This window comes from Kogia breviceps, chromosome 3 (genome assembly GCF_026419965.1).
Source record: "Kogia breviceps isolate mKogBre1 chromosome 3, mKogBre1 haplotype 1, whole genome shotgun sequence".
NCBI classification, from domain to species: Eukaryota; Metazoa; Chordata; class Mammalia; order Artiodactyla; family Physeteridae; genus Kogia; species Kogia breviceps.
The window spans coordinates 151,838,293-151,856,708 of NC_081312.1; the positions used below are offsets into that span (position 1 = coordinate 151,838,293).

The 18,416-nt window shown below is 44.9% G+C and overlaps 1 protein-coding gene across 5 annotated transcripts in view; it reads left to right on the plus strand.

Moving 5' to 3' along the window:
• The window catches only part of ALPK3 (alpha kinase 3), a 50,077-nt gene that overhangs the window by 29,298 nt on the left and 2,363 nt on the right, over positions 1–18,416 (plus strand). For 4 of the 5 annotated variants that reach the window (XM_059057253.2, XM_067029977.1, XM_067029975.1 and 1 more), the window contains 7 exons: positions 8,452–10,543; positions 11,194–11,341; positions 11,720–11,847; positions 11,998–12,033; positions 14,260–14,540; positions 15,099–15,187; positions 15,991–16,214. In XM_059057253.2, the coding sequence (XP_058913236.1) occupies positions 8,452–10,543; positions 11,194–11,341; positions 11,720–11,847; positions 11,998–12,033; positions 14,260–14,540; positions 15,099–15,187; positions 15,991–16,214 (2,998 nt within the window). Of the gene's footprint in view, positions 1–8,451; positions 10,544–11,193; positions 11,342–11,719; positions 11,848–11,997; positions 12,034–14,011; positions 14,102–14,259; positions 14,541–15,098; positions 15,188–15,990; positions 16,215–18,416 lie in introns of those variants that run through there. The other variant, XM_067029978.1, reaches the window with a different exon arrangement.

Here is an 18,416-nt window from a genome sequence, read left to right on the forward strand (position 1 = left end):
TGTTGAATGGAACTTGCAGCCTGAACACAACCAAGTAGATTGTCTGCTAAGACAAAAATATTAACATTCTCTATAGGATTTATGTAAGAAACCAGAATCTCATAATATTCAAAATGTGCTGGATATAATAAGTATTATTTGGCATATGAGAAAATCAGGAAAATCTCAACTTGCATGGGAAAAGGCAGTTAAAGAATTCCAATGTCAAGATAGCACATATGTTGGAATTATCTGACTTTAAAGCAGTGACAAAAAGTAAGGTTGAACACTGGAAGTAAGTGGAAAGATAGAAAGTCTTGGCAAAGAAATACAAGATATAAAGAACAAATTGTTCATTTTAGAACTGAAAAATAAAATAATTGAAATAAAAAAGACTTGCTTGTTGGGTACAACAGCAGAATGAGGACAACAGGGAAAAGGTCAGTGCACTTTGAAGATAGGTCAATCAAAGTATTCAATCTGAATAACAGAGAGAAAAAGACATGAACAGAGCTTCAAGGATCTGTGGTGCAGTATCAAAATGTCTAACATTCATGTCATTGGATGCCCAGAAGGAGAGAAGAGAGTATGGTGCAGAGAAAATATATGAAAAAATAATGGCTGAAAACTTCCCAAATTTGGCAAAGAAAACCCCACAAACTTACAGATCAAGAAGTTCAGCAAACCCCAAATAAGAAACACCCACAGAGTTCCATGCCAGGGAACAGCATAGTCAAATTGCTGAGAACTGAAGACAACAACAGCAATAAAATCTTGAAAGTAGTCAGAGAGAAAACGACACACTATTTATAGGGGAACAGTAACTCGAATGACTGCAGATTTCTCATCAGAAACAATGGAGGTTAAAAAGGAAGTGAAATACGTGCTTCCCTGGTGGCGCAGTGGTTGAGAATCCGCCTGCCGATGCAGGAGACACGGGTTCGTGCCCTGGTCCGGGAAGATCCCACATGCCGCGGAGCAACTAAGCCCATGAGCCATGGCCGCTGGGCCTGCGCGTCCGGAGCCTGTGCTCCGCAATGGGAGAGGCCACAACAGTGAGAGGCCCACATACAGCAAAAAAAAAAAAAAAGGAAGTGAAATAATATTTTTTAACTGCTGAAAGAAAATGCTTTTCAATCTATAATTCTGCATTCAGCAAACATATCTTTTAGTATTGAAGGTGAAATAAAGACGTTCCAAGATAAAGGGAAACTAAGAGAATACATTGCTAGCAGACCTGTTCTAAAAGAATTGCTAAAGTAAATTATTCAGACAAAGGGAAACAATACAAGGAATCTCGTAAATACCTGGGTAAATATAATTGATTATTCTTGTCTTCTTGAATTCTTTAAAAAAAATTTTTTTTTAATTAATTAATTTATTTATTTGGCTGCATTGGGTCTTCATTGCTGTGCGCAGGCTTTCTCTAGTTGCAGTGAGCAGGGGCTACTCTTCATTGCGGTGTGCGTTCTTCTTGAATTCTTTAAAAAATGTTTGAAGGTAAAAAGTACAGATTATAACATTGCCTGCTAAAGTTTTTAATGTATGTAAATGTAACATATAAAGAGGGAGAGGATAAAGGGACCTATGTTGTGGTAAGATTACTACATTTCACTTGCAGTGGTAAGATGTTGACTCTAAGTAGACTGTGGGAAATTAAGTGTAGGTATTGTAAGCCCTAGAACAATAATTAAAATACCAAGAAATATAGTAAACATCACAATATGTAAATTAAAGTGGAATACTAAAAATTTTCAAATAATCTACAAGAAAACTGGAAAGGGGAAACAGGAAGAAATAACAGAGGGAACAAATAGAAAACAAATAATAAAATAATTGATGTAAGTTCAAATGTATAAATAATTATATTAAATATAAGTGCTCTAAACACATGAAGTAAAAGAGATTGTGAGACTGGATTAAAAAAAAAATTCCCAACTCTATGCTTTTTAAAAGAAATTGACTTCAATTCCAATGGTATAGGTAGGTTAAAAGTAAAATAATAGAAAATATATATAATGAAAACACTAATCAACTGAAAACTGGACTGGCCATATTAATATCAGACAAAACAGACTTCAGAGCAAAGACAATTACCAGGGAAAAATAGTGAAGTACATAATGATAAAAGAATCAATTCAAGCAGATGAAAATGAGTTTGCCCCTAACACCAGAGCTTCAAAATACATGAAGAAAAACTGGCAGAACTGAAAGGAAAAATAAACAAATCAACAATTATAGTTGGAGACTTTAACATGCCTCTCAATAACCAATTGAACTAGTAAACAGAAAATCAGTAAGAACAGAAAAGAACTGAATAACTTTATCAACTGGATCTAATAGACACATAGCATACTCCACATAACAACAACAGAATACTTATTCGTTTCAAGTGCATATAAAACATTCACTAGAATAGATCATATCCTGGGTCATAAACAAACCTTAACAAATATAAAATATTTGAAATAATACAAAGTATGTTCTCTGACAAAAATGAAATTAAACTAGAAATCAGTGACGGAGGATAATAGGAAAGTCTCCAAACACTTTAAAATTAAATATCACACTTTTATGAGTCAGAGAGGAAGGTCTTAAGGTCAATTGGGAAATATTTTGAACTGAATGAAAGTGAAAGTACAACATATCAAAATTTTAGATGCTGCTAAATCAGTGTTTTGAGGAAAATTTATAGCATTAAATATTTATATTAGAAAAGAAGGTCTGAAATGAATACTCTAAGCTCTCATATTGAGAAACTAGAAAAGGAAGAACAAAACTAACCCAAAACAAGAAGAAGGAAGGGAAAAATAATACAGAAAAGAGCAAAAAATGAAATTGAAAACAGAAAAACTATGGAAAAAAATTAAACCAAAATCTTGTTATTTGAAAAGATCAATAATATTGATAAACCTCTAGCAAGACTCACAAAGAAAAAAAAAAGAGAGAGGACACAAATTATCTGTATTCAGAATGAGAGAGGAGCTTGATTGTGGTAATCATTTCACAGTATATAGATATATCAAAACACAAGTTGTACACTTTAAATGTATACTGTCTTGTCAATTATACCTCAATAAAGCTCTTTAAAAAAATGAATGAAATGAGATATCACTAGTGACCCTGCAAGCATTAAAAGGATAATAAAGGACTATTATGGAAAAAATGCACTCACAAGTTCAACAACTTAGATGAAATAGAATAATTCTTTAAAAAAAAAACTACCAAAACTTATATAGGGCTTCCCTGGTGGCGCAGTGGTTGAGAATCTGCCTGCCGATGCAGGGGACACGGGTTCGTGCCCCGGTCCGGGAAGATCCCACGTGCCGCGGAGCGGCTGGGCCCGTGAGCCGTGGCCGCTGAGCCTGCATGTCCGGAGCCTGTGCTCTGCAACGGAAGAGGCCACAACAGTGAGAGGCCCGCGTACCACACACACACACACAAAAAAAAAAAACTTATGTAAAAAATGAAACAAGATAATGTGAATAACGCTATGACTGTTAAGAAAATTGAATTTGTAATTTTAAATCTCTTCCTCGAAATCTTTAGGGCCACATGGTTTCACTGGAAAATTATACCAAACATTTAAAGATGATGAAGCCTCATTATGAGCCCTGGGCCTGGGTTTCATCAAGGAAGTAGTTTTCAGGTCCTTGACAATTCCTTGCTCCATCCCTGTTAAGCCCCTGGCTTTGTATCCTGCTTTCCCAAACCAGCACCCTCCTCTTAGAGGGTTACAAGCCATAGTACTTGCCATTCAGTGGCTCATTCCTGTGAACCTCCTATGTGCCTCGGTCTGTGAAGGATGCAAAGGTGATTCAGACTGGTTCACTAATCTCAAAAATTTTACAGAGAAGACAGAAAGACAGGATGGCAAATTAAAACTGCTAATGTTCTTTGTAATGAAAAAGCCCACAGAGAACCAGATAGGTTCACCCCAGCTCACACAGTTTTTTAAGAAATACATGACATTCCTCCTCACTTCTCCATACAGTTCCAGATGCAGACATCCCCCCCACCCCCCATAGTGTTTAGAGAGGTCAGTCTTTATAGTTATTGCACACCAAGTCTAACCTTGGGCCTGTGCTGGGCCCTCTTTGAAAGGGAAGAGTTCACAGATTAGCAGGTGACACGTGCATAACTGCCACAGAGAATGAGGGTATAATAATAGAATTAGGTACATTTGCCATGGATACATAGGATAAGAAGCCACTTATGTTTTTTGGGGTGGAGAAGGGAACTCAGAAGTCTTCTAAAACGAGAAGAAACTTGAGTGAGGTCTTCAGGGAAAAGAAGGAGTTCTCCAGGTGAGCAATGAGAAGGCTGAGAATGTCCAGCAGAGAAAAAACAGCAATGAGAAGACTGAGAATGTTCAGCAGAGAAAAACAAAGTGGTTATAAAATAGCACAGTAATCAGCATGGTACGTTAGTGTTGTTGGATGGAGGGACAGACCAAGCTTCCCTGCTGAAGGACAGGCCTCACTGATCACACAAGGGTCTATTTACTTATTCACTTTCATTCTTAATTGGATTTTGTTAAATATGTGTCATAGGCACATGGTATAAAATCCAAAAACTATAAAAGGTATTTAGAGAATATTAAATCTTCATCCTTTCCCTACCACCACCACCCCATCCCTCTTCCTGAAATAAGTTGCCATAACTGGTATCTTGGGCATCCTTCCAGAGCTATCTTCTGTACATTTACAAATATGTGTTTCTGTATTTTCCACATAAAGGTGGCATATGATACTTTCTGTCCTATACCTTGCTTTTTTATTTGGGTATGTATTTTATTTATTTGGGGTGTGGATGTACCATAATTCATTGGATCAATCCTGTATTGATGTAATTTAGATAATTTCTGGTCTTTTGCTGTTATAAACTATGCTGCAACGAGTATCCTTGTATATATGTCAATTTGCACATGAAAGTATATCTATAGGGTAAACTCCTAGGAGTGGAACTGTTGGGTCAAAGAGTATAAGTATTTTTAGTTTTACTGGATAATGCCAAATTACTATCCATAGAGGCTGTGCTGATGCCTGTTTCCCCATACCCTGCTGGGCAGGGAGTATTCTTAAACGTTTTGCTCTTTTAGGCTAGGGCTTTTAGGCTTTAGCCTGTAAGTGATGATAAGCTACTGAGAGTCTTTTAAGGAGGGGAGTGTCACAATCAGATTTATTATTTATTTTTTTATTTTGTATTATTATTTTTAATTTATTTATTTTTGGCTGTGTTGGGTCTTTGTTGCTGCACGCAGGCTTTCTTTAGTTGCAGTGAGCGGTCATTACTCTTTGTTGCGGTGCATGGGCTTCTCATTGTGGTGGCTTCTCTTGTGGAGCTGGGGCTCTAGGCACGCAGGCTTCAGTAGTTGTGGCACGCAGGCTCAGTAGTTGTGGCGCACGGGCTTAGAGGCTCTGCGGCATGTGGGATCTTCCTGGACCAGGGCTTGAACCCGTGTCCCCTGCATTGGCAGGCAGATTCTTAACCACTGCACCACCAGGGAAGTCCCCAGATTTATATTTTAGAAAGATCACTTGGGCTGCATATTTGGCAGAGGCAAAGAATAGAGTCAAGGATACCAATTAGGAGGCTTTACTATAATCCAGGCAAGATAGAATTGTTGGCAGCTTAGATTAGGGTGTTGGCAGTGGAGACAGAGAGAAGGCAATGGATATTGAGATACTGAAGAAGCAGGTTCAGTAGGACTCAGGGACTGATCAGTCTGTGGGTGAGGGGGAGTGAAGACAGCTTTAATCCAAAGTTCTGTTCACATGAGCCTTGTGTGTAAAGTCAGCATTTTCTTTGTAAATGTACAGATCTCATGTCCATATTAATATTTTCTAATCCTGGGACTGCCCTGGTGGTCCAGTGGTTAAGACTTTGCGCTCCCAATGCAGGGGGCCCAGGTTCAATCCCTGGTCAGGGAACTAGATCCCACGTGCTGCAACGAAGATCCCGCATGCCGCAACTAAGACCCAGTGCAGCCAAATAAATAAATAAGTAAATATTTTAAAAATTTTCTTAATCCTAGAATATCAGAAGTTAAAAGAAGGTTCTAATATATTCTTAAGTGCTGTTAGTTGGCTCCAGAGGTTTTTTTAAAAAATTATTTTAAAAATTTTATTTTTGGCTGCATTGGATCTTTGTTGCTGTGCACGGGCTTTTCTCTATTTGCGGTGAGCACAGGCTTCTCATTGCGGTGGCTTCGCTTGTTGCAGAGCAGGGGCTCTAGGTGCATGGGCATCAGTAGTTGTAGCACACGGGCTCAGTAGTTGTGGCTCACAGGCTCTAGAGCGCAGGCTCAGTAGTTGTGGTGCACGGGCTTAGTTGCTCCGTGGCATGTGGGATCTTCCTGGACCAGGGCTCGAACCCATGTCCCCTGCATTGGCAGGTGGATTCTTAACCACTGCACCACCAGGGAGGCCCAGCTCCAAGGTGCTTTTGTCTGTTCGTGTCTTACTGGTTCTCAGAGAAGTTGGAGGAGTCTTTTTACTAACATTCTTCAGTCAGTCAGACTTATATTTGATGGCTCCTGTTATTCACCAGACTCTTCTATCTTTTTCGTACTCATACTATTCATTCAGAATTCCATATGCAGTAAAGTAACTTTAAATTTTATACTTAATTTAAATATAATTTAATTAAATACATATTAAGGTCTCATATGTTCTGTTTGCTTTGGTTTTGTGTGTGGTTCTTCTGATACTTAGAAACATTTGTACATAGTAATTTATAATTTAAATTTTATGTAATATCATCCATAATTTTATGTTTAGTCAGTGTGTTTTACTTTTTTATGATGAGCAGTGATTGTGCTTCCACTTCCTCCCTACCTTTTTTCCCTTTCATTTTCTATCTCCTATTATCCCAAAGTTTTATTTCTAATTGACTATCTTTGTATAGTTGAATATGCTGTATTTCAGTTACCTGGGTTTTTAGCTTTGAGTCACACCTTTGATTCCTGGCTTGTATAAGTGATACAATTAAGGCACTTAGCTCCACTTGTCATCTTCTTCCCCCTTCCCCTTCTGTGCTAGTTGTATCGTTTCTGCATTGTCAGGGCATAAACACTGACATTCTAATCTGCCACTCTAAACTTTTTTGGTTTTAGTCTTGGTTCTATGGTTAAATATATGTTCAGCATTCACCATCAATTCTTTTGCTGTGGTTTCCCCAGTCATCTTTTGGTTGACCAAAGTTTGTTCTCCAGTAGTTTCCTCCAGGGCCACAGAACACTATTCCTTAAGTTCTTGTATGTTCAAAATCTGTTTTTTTTTTTTTTTTTTTAGCAATTTTCGTGTATTTTTGCTCATGTTTTTTGAGATCTGCCTCTGGTAGGCTGCTCCACTGTTCTCTTCCTGACTGTTGGACGTCTCCCTTGTATGTCTTCTGCTTGATTTCCACCCAGTCCTCCATGATCCTACAGCTCTTGCAACCTCCAAGAGTTTCATCTATCTGCTTTTGGCAATCCTTACCCTTTTATTTATTTATTTACTTTTGAGACTGTAGGTTTTATTAGCCTCCATTTCCACTAACAATGGAATTTGCTTTGATTTTTCTTGTTTAATTAGTTGGTTTTGATTATATCCAAAAGGAAAAGAGGCAGTTTACTGTTGTATGCCAGGATGTTTAGATAGAAGTTCCTTTAATTATATTTAAATGTGTGACCATATAGTGTAACAACAAAGAACATGAGATTTGAAGCTAGACACACCTGGCTTCTAAACTAAACTCTACCGCTTACTATCTGATAATGGACAAACCATATTCCTTCTTTGACCATCAGTGTTCTTATCTCTAAAATAGAGATGATTCTTGCAACTATTTGGTATTGTTGTGAGGAGTGAGGTAATACATATGTGATAAATAGGGGCCTAGCGTAGTGTTTTGCAAATAGCGGGTGTTCAGAAGGGTAATGTTATAATGTTTCATGGATCTCCTGGCATAGGTGTCATTCATAATGACTTTAACCCTCTCTGGATGGCATTGTGTAATTAGCACTCACTCAGCATTAATGATGATGCTGTCCCTGATGCTGTCAAGGAGACCCTTTGGCACTCTCCCACTTCATCCATAATTCTATCCAGGGCAGTTAGTGCCACAAGAGAGGGACAGATTGACTGCTCAGAGGCCCTGGGGAGAGGACACTCTCCTCCGAATGGCAGGGTTGAGGGGTGGGGTAGCACGTGATCAGGGGCTGTCAGGAGAGGCAAAATTTCTTCAGGGAGAGGTGGGGAGGGCCAGAGCTAGACCTGGATTCTGGATATTACCTGGTCTAGATTCTGGGATTGGGGATTGGGTGGGTGGGCTTGGGATTCTGTCACCCCTAGCAGGCCTGCAAAACCAGGTGGCAGGATTCTCATCATGGCAGTTCTGGATGAGGTCAGGGGAGGCTGGGATGTTGGATTGGAAAGAGATCCTAAGGCACGTGTAGTTAGGTTCTTGCTTCTGTCTGTGTGTTCTCAGGTCCAGGAGTCCCAGGCAGCCATGGCTCCTACCACATTGGCCAGCAGCAGCTCTGATACGGTCTCTGCTGGTTGCAGCACCTCCAGAAGTCAAGACATCATTGAGCCCATGGACACAGAAACCCAGGAGGATAGGAGAGCATCTGCTGATCAGAACACTGGAGGCAAGAAGAATACAGAGGTGGATAGGAAGATGCAGGTGGGTGGGAGGATGCAGGGAGATGGAACACAGACCAACCAGAGCACAAAGGCAGATAGGAAGACACAGGGGGATGTTGTGACACAAGAAAGTGAGAGGTCAGAGTCAGGCAGGAATTCCCAGGAGGACGTAATGGCGCAAGGAAAGGTGGGGACCCAGGCAGAGGAGAGGACACAGGCAGACAGAAGGGTGCAGGAAGACAAGGGGACATGGTCAGAGGGGAGCATTCCCACAGCCATGAAATGTTGGTCAGAGAAGGCGTCCATGACCGGTATCAGCCCACAGTCCAGGGCCCCCAAACACCCACCTTTAGAGGATCCTAGGTCCCCTCAGATTGTTGAATGCTTTGAGCAGACCCCAGAAGAGTTCTCTGTCCCAGACAAACCTGATTTTATGTTCAGATCTGACGAGGCAGCAGGAACAGCCTCCGGGAACCATGAGGAAACTGTGCCGGGTCCCCTGGCGGGGGGCCTCATACGCAGGGCACAGCTGCCTCCTGAGGGTAGTTTGGAGCAGGTAGGAGGAGAGAGATGTCAAGGGCCGGAGCAGTCGGGTCCAGTTAAGGACAAGCCCGAGGAGGGCCTGTCCCAGGGCCTCAAGCAGGAACAGCCAGGAGAAGTGCCGCCTGTGGATCTGGGTGGCTGTCCTCCAGCGGGCCTGAGCCCCCAGGCGCCCACTCTGCCCTCTCTTCCTGGGGCTGGCCTGACTGATAACTCACAGCAGCAGCTGCCCAGCACCCCAGCTTCTCAGCACATGAGCACAGCTGCCTTCCTACCCTCTGGGGACCAGGCCTCGCTGAGTTCTGCCCCCCCACTACACCTGGGGCCGGGCACCCCCAGCCGGAGTCACCCGCCAGGAACCAGGGCAGCAGAGGCTGAGGGGGCCTGCGCCAAGGTGCCCGGTGTGGAAGGGAGGACTTCAGGCCCCCAGACCTGTGACCCTGGCCTCATAGACTCCCTGAAGAGCTACTTGCTCCTGCTGCTGAAGCTATCCAGCTCAGAGATGAGTGGCGGGGGCCCAGGGACCCAGGGGGATGCTGCCCCTGGGGATCAGGCACCCTCACCCTCTCTGGCCCCCACCATGGAAGTGGCCGGTCTGAGTCCCCGGACGTCACGGCGCATCCTGGAGCGTGTGGAGAACAACCGTCTGGTGCAGAGCGCGCAGACCCTGCTGCTGAGCCCCTGTACCTCCCGCCGCCTCACCAGCCTCCTGGACCGTGAGGTGCAGGTTGGCCGTCAGGCCCTCGCTTCTGCCCGGTGCCCTGGCCCCAGCCCCCTCTCTGTCCCTGCCATCGTGGTAGGTGAGGAGGAAAGCCCCGGGCTGGCCTCAGGAGGATCCAGTGAGGGTGAGGGAGAGGTTTCCCTTGAGGGGCCTGGCCTCCTGCTGACCTCCCAGGAGAGCGGCATGGGTGGGCCGCTGGGGGGCGTGGGTGGGCAGGCAGCCCCTGGGCAGGGACTGCTGTCAGCAGAGAGCAGAGCCCAGGAGCCCTTTGGAGAGGAGGAGATCCCAGGGGAAGCTCTGACAGATATCCCTGCAGCTACGCCTGAGGAACTGGCTCTGGGGGCCCGGAGGAAAAGGTTTCTCCCTAAGGTCAGAGTGGCAGGAGACGGGGAGCCAACCAAGCCCGAAGAAAGGGAGAGCCCCTCGGGTTCCCCCCGGGGGCCCCGGAAGGGCCTTGCACCTGGGTCCCCGGGGAGTCCAGGGCGGGAGAAACGCTCCCCTACTCAGGGCAGAAAGGCAGGCATGCTGGAGGTGCCGCGGGCAGAGGAGGAGCCGGCAGCAGGGGCCCTGGGCTCCAGCCCCAGAGCCAGAGACCTGGAAGCAGAGCTGGCCCTGGAGGAAGGCAAGCAGGGCACTCCGGCCAAGCCAAGGAGAGCCAAAGACCTGCTAAAAGGTAAGCAACAGGTACGGCTTCACAGGAGTGGGCTGCCCGGAGCAGGGCCCTGCTGGGGTAACCCTGCCTGCTAGAGGTTTAGCGTACCTCTCTGTAAAGGGTATTCTTATGTAATAATCCCGCAGGCTTTGGAATTGGAAAGGCTGCTTGGAATTGGAAATAGTACCAACTTTGTAACATTGTGAGGGTTACATGGGCTAGAATAAATCAAGTACTCAGCACAGGGCCTGGCTTCAATAGTATCCTAGCTCTATCATCATCACCACCGTAATCGCCTCTTTGCAGACTTGTCCTGCGAGTACAGAGTGGTATGGACAGGATTCAAACGCAGGGTCCTAGATTTAGGAGTCTAGGCTGCAAACTGAAGTTCCTCTCTTGACTGCTGTCTGTGGCCTCAGCTGTGAGGCTCTCCCTGGCCTGGAGTGGAGGTGCCATACTATGTTCTTTCTAGCCAATATGTGTGCTTTGAAGTCAGGGCAGAAGCCTCAGAGATACAGGTGGGACCCAAGTGGGGGCTTTGTGGAGGCTTGAATCCCATTTTCTCTCAGCCTGTGCCACCAAGGACACCCAGGGAAGCAGGGGTAGGGCCAGAGAGGACACACGATGGAGGGGAAGTGGCTTGTTCCTCTCAACTGTGCCCCTGCTTCCAGCCCCACAGGTGATCCGGAAGATTAGGGTGGAGCAGCTTCCTGATGCCTCGGGCAGCCTGAAGCTCTGGTGCCAGTTTTTCAACATTCTTAGTGACTCAGTCTTGACGTGGGCCAAGGATCAGCGCCCAGTGGGCGAGGTGGGCAGGAGGTAAGCCACCTGGGTACCACCTCCACCTGACCTGGCTCCCTAATAAATTACAGCAACAATACTGTGGGGGGCATTGTCCCAGCACTTTGGATCTAGCTCCTCATTTAATACTCACAAGAACCCTATGAGGGAGATTCTAGTATTCCCATAGTGAAGAGGAGAACATTGAGGCTCAGAGAATATATTAAGTCACTTGCCCAAAGTCACACAGCTAGTGCAGTTCTGACCTGTGTGATGCAGGACCAGCTCTTCCCAGAGCTCTCAGAGACAGGACTCACAGCATTCTCTGAGAGTGGGGTCTGCGAAGCCTCAGGACCACAGGGTGGCCCTGGGCTGTGCCATGGTGATGGCCTCACGGAGAGGGTCTCCTCTCTGCAGTGCAGGGGATGAGGGGCCAGCGGCCCTGGCCATTGTGCAGGCGTCCCCCGTAGACTGTGGCGTGTATCGATGCACCATCCACAATGAGCATGGCTCGGCCTCCACTGACTTCTGCCTCAGCCCCGAGGGTGAGTGTGAGCTCTGCCCACCCTGCCCAGGGTCTCTGCCTGGCCCCCACTGGGGGGTGGGGTGGGGAACAGTCCTCTTTGCAGAGGTGGAGCTCTCTCTGGGCAGACCTGCCCGAGGATAGCGGCTTTCTCTTCCCTTTCTCCACACAGTGCTGTCAGGATTCATCTCCAGAGAAGAAGGTCAAGGTAGGTGCCCTTGAGGGGGAGGAATGGGTGGCCTGTGTCCCTACCCTGCTATCTACAGGGGCTTCTTTAAAGACTTGGTATCTGTTCTAAATGCCATGTTTATCTCCACATACAGCTACCCTTTGCCTCCTAGTTTAGGATATGGTTTGTGGAGGAGGATGGGGGAGGATAGCTGTTTCAGAAGATGAGTGGGGAGGAAGTGGCTAAGGGGATGTCCTACAAGGAGTTCATTCAGCCTGTGCCCTTTGCCCATGTCAGAGCCCTTGATCAAGAGCAGGACTGGCCACCAAGGTACCAGCTCCCTCCCCGGAGTTTCTCACAGTGGTCTGTGGACTCCTGCATTAGATTCACACAGGGAGCTTGCTGAAAATGCAGTTACTTGAGCCCTACTGCAGATACTCTTAATCACAATCTCTGGGGTAGGACCTAACACAATTGCATGTCAGTAGATGCCCTGGTGATTGTGATACACCCCAAAGTTTGATAAGCATTTTAAAGGCTCAGATATTAGGGGAAGAGATGTATTGCTCCTGCAAAAGACACACTAAGGATTAAGACCGAGAAGGCGGCTGGTGATGGAAAGGTTTCTAGAGCTTCATTTGCCAACTAATACATTAATTCCTTCCCTCATTCACTTATTTACTCATTCATTCAACTAGTGCCTTTTGTTCAGTTATCAAGTCAAATTTAATCAATATCAAATATAACCTCACCTAAAAACTAAAAAAGCCTAAAAACTTAGTAATAATACTTTATTATCATCAAATATCCAATCAGACTTTCCCAACTTTCTCATAAGTGTTGGTTTATTTGAATTAGGAACCACTCAGTGCTTTTGGCTAACATAATCTCTTAAATCTATCAAATGTATAATACTTCCTCCTCCCTCATTTGTTTTCCCTCCTTGCCATTTATTTGTTGAAGAATTTCTTAAATTTTGGATTTTATTGATTATATCACCATTTAGCATGTTGCTTCATTGATGTGCTTCCTCTAAATTGGTAATTAGCTTGAGATGCTTGCTCCAATTCAGGTGCAAATTTTAGGGTGTGTGAACATTTCACAGGTGTGCTGTGTATTTCCTTTTGCATCCTATCTGGAGGCATGTGATGTCTGATTGTTTTAGTAATGTTAAGAATGATCACTGGGTTCATTCAGGTGTTTTCCGCCTGATCTATCCCTTTTAAACTTCTTTAAAAAACTGTATCTGATACAACCCCTGTCATCATCTAGGGGTTTTAGCAGTCACTCATTATCACCCAAGTCCTCTGTTTCATTAAGGTTTGCAACATGGAGTATTTTAATTCTGTCATTTCTTCTTTATTCATTAGCTGAAATTTTTTGGAAAAGAAGAAATGGTTATTTGGTAATCCTGATACATATAGGTCCAACAGAAAATGAAGGAAAAAATACTTTATTTTCCTCCTTGCTCTTATTAGATTTCAGAATAATGAGTTGGTGCCCTAACATCCTCCAAAGGTCACGAATGAGGGTTTTTTTTTTTCCAGAGGGAAGGGTTTTATTTTACTTATAATTATGAAAGTATGGATTTTTAACACATTTGAATGTTCAATACTTTGCAGTTATTTTGCTGTTGTTGTTGTTGGTAAGATTGTCTCATTTTTTGTCAGTAGAAGCCTCTTCAGGTTGGCTCTTGTGTCCTTTTGACAAGTTGCCAATTGTTTATGATACCTTACTTGATTTCTGGTCCAGAGATGTTTCAGGTCAGTCTAGGACACTTCCTGCCCTAGACCTGGAATCAACCATTTCTTTAGGGAGTTCTGGTTCCTTTTAGTGGAAAATGGTATTTAGTGATCCCAATTTGAGCGCTAGGAGTGCTCACTGCTACTGGATTTGTCTTACAAACTTTTTGTTTCAGTCAAACATGTTGGTTGAGATGGAGTCATTTATTCATTTGATCAAAACACTGAATCCTATAAGTAATTCTGATATTCTGTATTGATTGCTGTTTCCTCAGAAAACCCAGGCCTTCCACAGTTGCTGGCTGAGCCCTTACTCTGTGCACACATGAACACTGTTGAATGACGGCGGTTTTACCAGATACAGTGTCTCCCTTCAGGAGGTCATAGTCCATAGGGCCGCCCCCACCCCCCACCCAGTTCACACCCAAAGAGCAGTCATGGACAGAGTGGTGGGGTGCTACGGGTCCCACAGCAGTCGGCGGGGAGCTTCTAGTTTTCCACATTTCTCCTTGTTCCCCTTCAGTTGGAGAAGAGATTGAGATGACCCCCATGGTGTTTGCTAAGGGTCTGGCTGACTCTGGCTGCTGGGGGGACAAGCTCTTTGGGCGCCTGGTGAGCGAGGAGCTACAAGGGGGTGGACACGGGTGTGGCCTTCGGAAGGCCTCCCAGGCCAAGGTCATCTACGGGCTGGAACCCATCTTCGAGTCAGGCCTCACGTGCATCATCAAGGTGTCCAGCCTGCTTGTGTTTGGGCCCAGCAGTGAGACTTCTCTCCTGGGCAGAAACTATGACGTCACCATCCAGGTACTGTCCCATCCCCCTGCCCCATCCTTCCACTCTCTCACCCCTCCCCTTCCCAGCCTGGGTCCTATTGGGAAGCCCAGTATGGAGGAGGAAGCCACCTTAGTCTCCACTTTACCTCGACGAGAGCCTGAGATGTCGTCCAGGCTACATCTTTGGGGCCATAGTTTTCAAACTGTATTTTTCAGCAGAAAACTTTTTTCACTGCCCTCAAAGATATCTTTCACAGAAGCCTTATTTGGGAGTTAAAAGGGGAGAGACTGTGGGCGAGGTTGGTACCTTGCTCTCCTGCAGTGTGGCCCCTGGGGATTGCCATCCATCACTAGGGCTCCAGGAAACACACTTTGGAAACCACTTTGAAAACAAGTCCAAAGCCTCTTGTTTTACAAATGAGAAAAATGAGGTGCAGACTAAGGAGGCAGGTAAGAATGAACCCCACCTCCCCCAGGGCTGGAATCCTCCCTGCAGCCTCTAGCAGATGGCCTTCCCACTAAGAGCCAGGCACGATGGAGAACTGAGATGCTTCCTTGCTGATCAGAGTTGGTTCTCTTCAATCCACAGGGGTGCAAGATCCAGAACATGAGTCGAGAGTACTGCAAAATCTTTGCGGCTGAAGCCCGGGCTGCACCTGGCTTTGGGGACGTGCCTGAGTAAGTGCACAGGGAGGGGGCCGTGCAGTGTGCAGACCTGTTGACTTGAGCTTCTGCAGAGAACCATGATTTCACGGCCTCCTGGGGGCCTCCTGAGTAATGGTCATGTGCAAGTGGACCCCCAGCTAACCCCATGCTCAGCTCAATGGTTCCACAAAATCTAGAAATAATGACCTCAAAATTCACTGCCCACTTTAGAAAAGCTTCTGCTCTGGTCTTCATTCTCCTCCCACCCACCCTAATTCCCCACTCCTTTGCCCAATTTTTGCTGATTGCAGAGTTTGGGCACAGCAGGTTCTGGGCCTCTCTGAAGGCGATGGGGTAGGCTAAAGCTTCCAGGCAAACTGGTCAGGATTCTAATGTGGTAGGTGGGCAGGGTCAGTGTGGATTTTTGTAGGAGTCAGCTACACATGGAAATTGTTTTCATTTTGAGACTTGGAACTTCAACTCTTGAGTATTAGGGTCTAGCTGGCGTCGAGCACAGTCTGGCTGAATCCTCTCAGAGGTATTCCTTTCTGTTTGGCACATACAGGTCTTAGTCCCTCACTCAAGCACAGAGGCCCCGTGGGGCTATAGCAGGGTTCAGTTCTAATCCCACCGACCTCAGAGAATGGAGGAGGCCTCCATTTCCTTTCCTGAACTCAGGGTGGAGCCCCCCTTCCTTGCTGTCCTTCAGGCTCAGAGCTGAGAGTTCTGTTCTTGGAAGGGCCTTCCTTTTGGATCCAAGAGTGTAGAATTGAGGTGGAGGGAGGAGCTCTCTGGGGCCATACTTCCTGCTCACTGCAGGGTGACACTATGTTTAGGATCATCCCACTGTATCTGATCTACCGGCCTGCAAACAGTATCCCGTATGCTACCCTGGAGGAGGACTTGGGCAAGCCCATGGAGTCTTACTGTTCCCGGGAATGGGGCTTTGCTGCGGCTCCAGCAGCATCCAGCAGCTCTGAGGCCATGCAGAAATGCCAGACCTTCCAGCACTGGCTGTATCTGTGGACAAATGGCAGCTTCCTTGTCACAGATTTGGCAGGTATGAGGGTGTGAGGTGTGCATGTACATGTGCAGGAGAGCATGCGGAGGGGCAGGGTCACAGTTCTCGTTTACTAGTGTGCAGCACACTTTTGCACGTATTCTCCTTTGCTTTCACAGTAACCTTGTAAAGTGCATTGGACAGGAACCACTTTGTATGCAACGCTAATACATATCAGGGCCTCATGGAGCCTAGTCTATAACTGCAGTTGTATTTAAAGGAGTACACTCCAGGCTTCACTTAAAATTAAAAAGGAATTTACTTCAAAGACCATTGCATGGGATCTAATTCAAACCCCAAAAACGCGTTTTCAATATCTCCCTTTCCTTATTCCCTGCAGCTCCACTCTGAACTTTCTTACTCTCCAACTTCCTAAACTCTCTCTTCCATCCCCGAACACATAGCTTTGCAATCTCCTCCTTCCCCGCTCCCCCCTGTCTTTGGTAGCTTTTTATTATGTAAACAAACTTAGTCTCTCTTGCTTCTTTATAGTTTATTTCTATTTCTCCCATTACTCAGATTCTCCCCAACAAAGGAAGGCCAGCAAGCATGAATTCTCCTTCCTTCTTTGACCACTCGTCTCCAGGCCTACTCTCTATAACCAGACAGGGCAGGGGAGAGGAAAAGATAAAATTCTCTTTACAGTGAGAGGACTGGAATGCTGGGAATATCACACACTATTACATTTTATCCCTGATGTAAATAAGTGAGAAAACCAAGGGCCAGAGATGGAAAACTGGATTAAATGTGCTTTGCATTGGAGTTAAAAGATAAATATTAATACAATAAATATTGTATATACAACTCTATATATTGAAGGGAGGGGGGCTAGTAACACATTAAACTATTATCATTCACTCTATTTGTTAACTCATAAATTTTTCTTTCCTTCCTTCCTTCCTTCCTACATTACTAAATATTGGGAAGATAAAAAGGTGACTTAGGAATAGCCATTGTCCTCAAGAAGCTATGATAAGTATACCAATTTCTACAATGAGATGATAACATAATATAGTAGAAAGACTTGAGAGTCAAAGAAATTCAAGCCTAGGTCTCATCATTTTCTAGCTGGGTCTCTGCTTTACAGAGAAGAAAACAAGCTCAGACAGGTTAGGTCATTTGATCTCTCTGAGCTTCTGTTTCCTTTCCCTCTCTAGGAATAATCATATCTTCCCTGCCCATCTCTCAGACTTGCTAAGAATATTAAATGAGACTGTATTTGTGAAAGCCCTCTGCAAACCAAAATTCTGTGCAAGTGTAAGGGATCATCATTATTATAATGCAAAATGGAATGTAATAAATGCTGAAAGAGAAATGACAAAGAAATTAATATTTATTGCATAACTACTGTGTTTCAGACACTAAGTTATAGTCCTACACGTACTGTGATCTTCTCAATTCCCCCCGCAAGATGGGCAGCATTATCCCTATTTTTACTGTCGAGGATTAGAGATAGTAAGTGACTGGCCGAGCACACACAGCTCTAAAGTGCTAGAGCTGAAATGTAAATCCAGGTGTGCCTGGTTCTCAAGCCCACGTTTGTGCCACTCTATCATCCACGGGTACTCAGGCCGGTTAGTGAGAGGTAGGTTCCTGGAGGAAGGCAACCGGACAGTGTACAAACAGGGAAGGAGAGTCACAGGCCTGATGCATGAATGCTAAGATGCTGGGGTGGCCTGGCCGGGGTGGGAAATGTCTCCTTTGTCACCACTTGCCTGGATCTGTTCTTTAAGGCTGTCTTAACCTAGGAGCCCATCTGGGCTTCTTGGAGTGCTTGCTTGCTGCCTTTATGAGTAGGTGGAAGCCAGTCTTATCCAGTGTTAACGTTTCTGCTGGCCCAGCCCTGAAATACCTTCACATTTCCACCTTCTCCCTCTTGCCCAGATGGGCTAATCTGTTATGAGGAAGGAGAAAGTTTTAGCTCAAAGCCAGAGGCCAGCTCAGTTTGTGACCTAATCTCATCCAGTAGAGGCAGGATTGCACAGCTGGAAGACTTTTGGATCTAGGAGTAAGAAAGACTGAACTTTGATTCACAGTGGTCATTGCACACAGACAGTGTTCAGTTATTAAATGAATGAATAAATGTGACTTTGCTGCAGTCACTTTACTTTGAGCCTATCTCCTCACTTGTGAAAATGGGAATATTATTACTACTAATAATACAGAGATACCCACACTGCCCATGAGACAGGCCAGCGTGAT